This window comes from Mus pahari, chromosome 17 (genome assembly GCF_900095145.1).
Source record: "Mus pahari chromosome 17, PAHARI_EIJ_v1.1, whole genome shotgun sequence".
NCBI classification, from domain to species: Eukaryota; Metazoa; Chordata; class Mammalia; order Rodentia; family Muridae; genus Mus; species Mus pahari.
In genome coordinates this window covers 712,844-719,486 of record NC_034606.1, presented here as the reverse complement: position 1 = coordinate 719,486, position 6,643 = coordinate 712,844, and the positions used below count along the sequence as shown (strand labels likewise).

Genomic DNA, 6,643 nt, shown 5'->3' with positions numbered 1-6,643 from the left:
TTCTCATAGCTAGGAATGCCCCAGATTTGTCCCTGCAATATCTTGGAGGGTCCTGCATGCTTTCTTACAGTATTTTACTGGATAAGAGAAATCTCAGGGCAAGCTTAGCAAAGCATACTTTTAGAATCTTCATTACAGCCAAGTTACTTTCATATGCAAGTATTTACCAAGGCCTAGGAAATAGGGGGGTTGTGGTATTGCATTATTCATGAGAAGGTCTGCTAGAGCAGAACCCCCTGGTGCTAGCTCTCACAAGGCTCAAAGGAGTAGCACAAANTGTGACTAGGGTGTGAAGTCTTTAGCTGACCCTAGGCAGAGCTGTTNTACCTTTACTGTAAACATTACCTGGCACCTGTAAGTCCTTTGGAAATCATTCCTCTGTTTTGTGTCAGATAACTTCAATGTACTGTGCTTGCTGTGACATCCTACCCCTTTATTTTCTGTATTATTTAAGACTGGTGTTCACTTTGTGAAAACACTCTGTTTTCTCTCTCTCTCTCTCTCTCTCTCTCTCTCTCTGACTGTCACTCACCAAATCCTCGCTCATCTGCAACCGAGTCCCGTTCCACGCAGATAGGAGACCCCACAAAGGAGGAAGTCTGTGGCAGAATATGTTTCTGTTTTAATCCCAGGTGTGGGACTATGGGTCCGCGTCACAGCAGCTGACTATTGTTTGCCTTGTGCTCTAGCAGGGGCATGATTGTGCCAGCTTCAGATAGTCTCTGCCAGCTGTGATTGTGTGATGTTTGGAATTCTGTGAACTTCTCAGAGAGTATGTAAATGCTAGGGCTCAAAGAGTCGGGTGGGGGGGGCTGTTGGTGAGTTGTTGGTTGCTGGTTGGTTGTTGTTGTTCATGGGTTGTTAAGTAGTCCTATGAAAAGAAGAAAGACTCAAAAATAGATATCCTGAGTGTGAAGATCAAATTTTCCCCAAGGAACTCAACACCCTTAATCTGGAGGAAGTAGTCTAACAATGACATCGCTCCCTTTCCTTTCTATCAACTTTGCTGTTAGGGAGTTGACAGGCTGGACAAAGGGTGGAATTAAAAAGAACCCACAGAGTTGCTAACACTGGCTACAAACTGGTATCATTATGAAGGTCTTGTTTAGCCAACTATAATGTTTAGATTTCATAAGTGGAGCTTCCCTGTCATGTGTAGAAGACATTAGTTCACAGCAAAAATCTTTCTTAATAATGTCAGCAATCAACCTGATTTGCCTTGAATCTGCTTGTTTTTTTACTACATAGTATTTACAATGTTTACATTCTTCAGAATTTCTACAGAAATATTCTTGATATTTCTTTGTGTGCATATCATTATTGTATCAAGTTTTAGTCAACTCATTCATATTTTTAAGAAATTATTTATAAAAAGTATTTTCAACTAATGTTGTATTGATAAGAATAAGAAGTAAAAATTCAACAGGAAGTTTGAGGGTAGGAGATCCTGAGAGTAAATAGTTTTTTCTTGGCCAAAGGTCAGAACGTCTCTGACCCTGCCCACAGTTCTATCCTTGCTGAAGGCCAGAGATGCCAGGAATGCTTAAGCTAAAATGTCTTTGGTTCTGCTGTGGCCAGAAGCCATGTATGGCAGAAGGCAAACTTGAATTCTTGTTATAACTTTTCCCTAAATAAGTTCCTTTGCATGGAATTTGAGGTGAAGGCTGTGTTGAAACTGAGAAGAGGGAATTGGATACCTTGTGTTTGGGTCAAATGGATTAGCCAGTTCATTTCCTTCCTCTTGCCCATCCTGCTTTCTGTGATAACTCAGTACTAGACTTTCTATTTAATGGCATCCTGTTTCCAGAGGCTCTGCAGCTGTCCAGGGCTCTGCCTCTGTTCTCTGAACGGCCCTATGGATCTATAACAAGTTCTTTTCTAAACTCAGCCTCCCATTGCCCATGATTTTTTACTTTTTTTTTTTTTTTTTTTTTGAACTCACAGAAAAAGCACTCAGAGACCACTAACGCCATGGAAACTTAGTATGACCATGAATATACAGCACCCTGACTCTGGATTTGAAGTCCATCTAAGGCAAGAGGAAAAGCCTGCTCTGAACTCAAAGACACTGTATTTCTTCCTATTGACTTAAAATCTTCAGGGTCAGGGTAGGGATCTGCTACTTCACCAGCAAAGAAAGCTCCTAATCTGCCCTTCGATACTCTTAATCCTTTATGACCATTAATATGATAGACACTCTCTTTTCTCCTTCTGACAATTCAGTTACATTACAATCTATTAGACCTTTTGAGATCATGTCAGTTTTTACATGATCCATTCTGATATTTGCTTGTCTTTATTATCTTACCATTCAGTTTAGATAATTTTGCTGACCTATATTCTAATTCATTGATTCTTTCTCTGTCCTCGTTCAATCTTAGTCTGCTGTTGAGCAATGACCCCAAAACATAAAATAAAATAAAATAAAATAAAATATAAAATAAAATAAAGAACCCTTCAACCCTCCTGATATTGTATTTTTAATAATTTCATTTTGCTATTTTGTTTTATTTTTTCTTTCTTTCCTTCTGTTTTTTAATAAACTATAAATACTTTATCCACTTATCAAAGTTCATCAAAGAACTTTCAAAACATTTGATCTTCATCCTTCAGGGATTTTTCATTCACAAAGTAGGCCACCGTGTCAGATCTTAAATCCCAGTGCTCTCATGCACTCCTTGTGGGCCTCAATGAGATGTCCACAGTGCTCTTCTCCTTTCTCAATGATATATGCATCACATGCCTTCTTGGTTTCAGGGCAGGCACAGCAGCGTTTCAGAGGCTCCTTCTCCCGAGCTTTGGGCTGGGCAGGGCTAGCAGCCACCATTCCTGGCATCTTTCCAAGTGAAAGCAACTACTAGCTCACACTAGCAAAGCTCCCAAACTCCGACCAACCTGACCCATCTCTTTTTATTTTATAATTTCCACTATATCCTCTCGGTGTAATTCATTCCTGTTCTTCTGTGAACTCATATTTATATTAAATTCTCAACGTATTAGTATATCTATGATTAATACATTAAACTCTCTTGTTTTATCTCTTGACAGTAAGGTTTTTTTGCCCTTTTGTGTTTGATGAGTTTTGTTGCTGTTTGTTTGTTTTCCTCTTTCCTTTTTTGCTTTTATGAAGCCCAGGCTGGCCTTGAACTCTTCACACTCCTACCTTAGACTTTCCTTTGTTGGAATTACAGGCATGCACCACATCATACCATGCTGTTTTGTGTAATTCTTGTGATTACTTGAATATTAGACATTGTATAATGAAATATTGTATAATGTAGCATTGTCTATAGAGTGGGTAAGAATTGTTTTTTTATGTTGGAATTTTGTGAATATTATTTGGTCTATCTGGATTTCGACCTCTGAAAAGTAGCTGTAAAACATGACTCTGAGAAACTGAAATATATAAAACATATATATTAAATGGCAATATCATTTATCTAGTGATAGCTTCCCACACCCAGCTTTAAAAAATCTAAGTATATATATATATATATATATATATATATATATATATATACTTACTTGATTTTTTCTAAATGTAAATTAATTTTTACCAATTTGAAAATTCCATAAAATATATAACATAAAATATACAAACTATATGGTCAAATCTCTTCACATATTCACTTAAAATATTAAGATTATGTAATTTTCTCCTCTTTTCCATAATATAAACCACAAAATTGGTCTCATTACATTTAATTTAATGTTTATAAATGAAAATGAAAAATCAGAAGCATTTTAAATATTTATTGCTTATTTTTAAACTGGAAACAACATTTTCAAGGTGGTGCAGTAGGGATCATTATTTATTCTAGAAACAGGTAAGAAAGTATTAAGGAAAGATGGTTAACAGAAGGTATAAAGAAAACTATGCCCTGTGGATTAAGTGTATAACAGTGCTTTGTGAAGATGGATGTTGTGAAGGTTCAGAGTTGGGATTCCCAACTACAGAGAACAAGGTCCTCTCTTCTTGTTCTCCTTAGGACCTGGGCAGCATTTCTTCCATGTCTGCAACAACATAAGCAACAACAGCCCACACAGCAGCAGCAACATTCATCTGCTTTGGATCCATGACAGTCATGGTGTCTCCGTGGGAATGATGGAAGAAGAAATACTTGTACAAGTCATCACGCAGACTGGCTCCTGTGGAGAAGAAGGAGAATTCTGAATGTGCTATTTGACAAGCGTGGCTGAATAGCTGTTTAGAAACCATTGGTGTCCTCCCACATCTTTTTGCCCACTCTCCTTACTAATTGAAGTGGCAAAGAAGGAAGAAATACCTATGTCATATTACTGTGCCCAGAAGATTTATGTATCAGGCTGTGGAAGAGTTTTAGGAATGCCTTGACTTTGATGACAAAACTTGGGATAGTGTGGTTAACACTAGGGTAAGAGTGGAATAGGAATTAGAACTTCAAGTTATAAAAAGTCCAAGTTTCAGCCTCAAATCAGAGCCTGGGGAAGTGTCCTCTCTAGTTCATCCTTTAAAACCTGCTTGAACTATCTTATGGAAGAGTAGCTGTAGTTCTGGCGCATCTGGCAGTCTGGTGGATTTTTTTTTGTGGAATTCATGACATGCAGAGAAGACTGCAGAGAGCCTACATGTGCATGACTAAGCTGATACTATGAAGAGGCTGTGTCTATCATTCAACGCAAGACAGCACTGTCCTTTTCACTGCAGTTCTGTTCTACCTTCCCAGGACTCACAGCCCTGGCTTGCTCATATTCTGATCACTTCTTGTTTTTGGTAGTTCTCTCTCTCTCTCTCTCTCTCTCTCTCTCTCTCTCTCTCTCTCTCACACACACACACACACACACACACACACGCACACAAACACGTGTGCACACACATATACATACGTACATATTCAATATGGCCAAAACTGTCTATTCTAAATATATTCTGTATTTTGTTCTTTTCACACAGATAGATGTATGTAAGATTTAACTACTAACATGCATTGGTGTTATATATTACTTTTAAATTTGCTGTATCCTATTTCATTGTATTAATTTATTATTATTGTTTCTGGCATACTACCTTAAGATTCCAATCTTACCAGTTTTGATTAAAATGTTCATAACTGCTCAGTTTTAAATGCTTATTAGCTTCTAGGTTGAATATGTTATCAACTTATATTTTATAATAAATATCTTTCATTTAAAAAATATAGTTTCTTTGCTTATTTTTTACTATTAATTTTTAATATAGTTATCATATAATGTGGCACAAATTCTTTGGATTTTGTTGTGATTTGCTCCATGGCCTACTTTCATGTCTACTTTCATAAATGTTCCACACACACTGCTTGTAAAGGATGTATGTTTAGTCTGCTGGGCATGTTACCAAGCCTAATATTTTACTGTGTTCTTCAAACTTTTAACTCTTTATCAACTTGTTATACATCTGATCGATAAGTATGGGAAGGTATGGACAAAAATGTCCATCTGTGATTTTCAATGTTTTCCACTTCATAGATATTCTGTAGCTCCAGAAATGTCTTTATATATATTTCAAATCTATGTATTTCAACATATTTAAAGCTATGCTCTGAGGGACACAGGAACTTAAAATTTTGTCTTCCTGGTAGATTGAACTTTTATTGATTTGTGATGGTCCCGAGATTTTATTTATGATAAACCTGCTAAGTAATGGTTCAATGTCTTTTGTGGTTACTGAGCTCGTTAGACTTTGTGTTTCTCATGTATTTAATCCAGCTCCTCCTACAGGTAAGATGGTCCAGTTGCTTCTTTGTGCAGAACACTACACTTCCCCATCATTTTATGTCTCTTGTCCTTATACTCTAAGTGTTTTCAAAATCTGTCTTGGGAATATTTGTGTTGTGGCAGGAGACTATAATTCCTTTATGCAGATTATGGCTATTTATTTATTTATTTTTTAGTTAGATTTGCTTATACTACCTGAGGGTTCGCTCTTCTTTCCTTGTGTTTTCTAGATTTCTCCCCACCCCAACTCCTCCACCCCCCATCTGCCTTGACCCTTTCTGGGTTGATTTTTCTCTACTCTACTGGTATGAAGCCTATCTGCTTTGCTTCTGTTCAGTCAAGAGAAGTTAGAAATCATTGGTTGCATATTTGTTTTAATGACTATAAAGAAAGTTAGCAGCACTGTGGAGGCTATATGCCTCATGCCTGTCATAAACACCCATGTCTGGATTTGAACTCTGCACCTTTGGAAGAGCAGTCGGGTGCTCTTACCTGCTGAACCATCTCACCAACCCCTTGGAGTTAGTTTTTGTGCAAGGTGAATGTGGAAACCACAAGCAATTGAAAAGTCAAGTATTGATCTGGTGCCTTTCCTGCCCGAGGAGGGGTGTCTGCCTGGGAGCAGTCTCAAGGCCTGATCCAGCATCCGGCGGGCGCCTTTCCCCGCCCGAGGAGGGGTGTTCACCTGGGAGTAGACTCCAGGGCTGAATTGGAAGGTGAGCCATCTTTGCTCCAGTGCACTGCTGGGGAGAGGGCAGACTGGAGAAGNGTCACAGCTTCTGGGAAGGATCCCGTGTCTGGTTCCAGTCATCTGGCACCTTTCCCCACCCGAGGAGGGGTGTCTGCCCTGGAGCAGTCTCCGGGCCTGAACCGGCACCCCACACCTTTACCGCCTGAGGAGGGCTGTCTG

The 6,643-nt window shown here is 38.5% G+C and overlaps 1 protein-coding gene and 1 pseudogene across 2 annotated transcripts in view; both read right to left on the bottom strand.

Annotated features, from left to right (window-relative positions):
- Window positions 1-2,644: 2,644 nt before the first annotated feature.
- On the bottom strand, window positions 2,645-2,836 carry LOC110335337 (annotated as a pseudogene).
- Window positions 2,837-3,690: 854 nt separating this feature from the next.
- Window positions 3,691-6,643, bottom strand: part of Cpq (carboxypeptidase Q) — a 377,206-nt gene continuing 374,253 nt past the window's right edge. Inside the window, exon 8 of one of the 2 annotated variants that reach the window (XM_021216707.2) lies at window positions 3,691-4,149. In XM_021216707.2, coding sequence (XP_021072366.1) covers window positions 3,986-4,149 — 164 coding nt within the window. In that variant the 3' untranslated portion in view covers window positions 3,691-3,985. The remainder of the gene's footprint in view (window positions 4,150-6,643) is intronic. The other variant, XM_029548087.1, reaches the window with a different exon arrangement.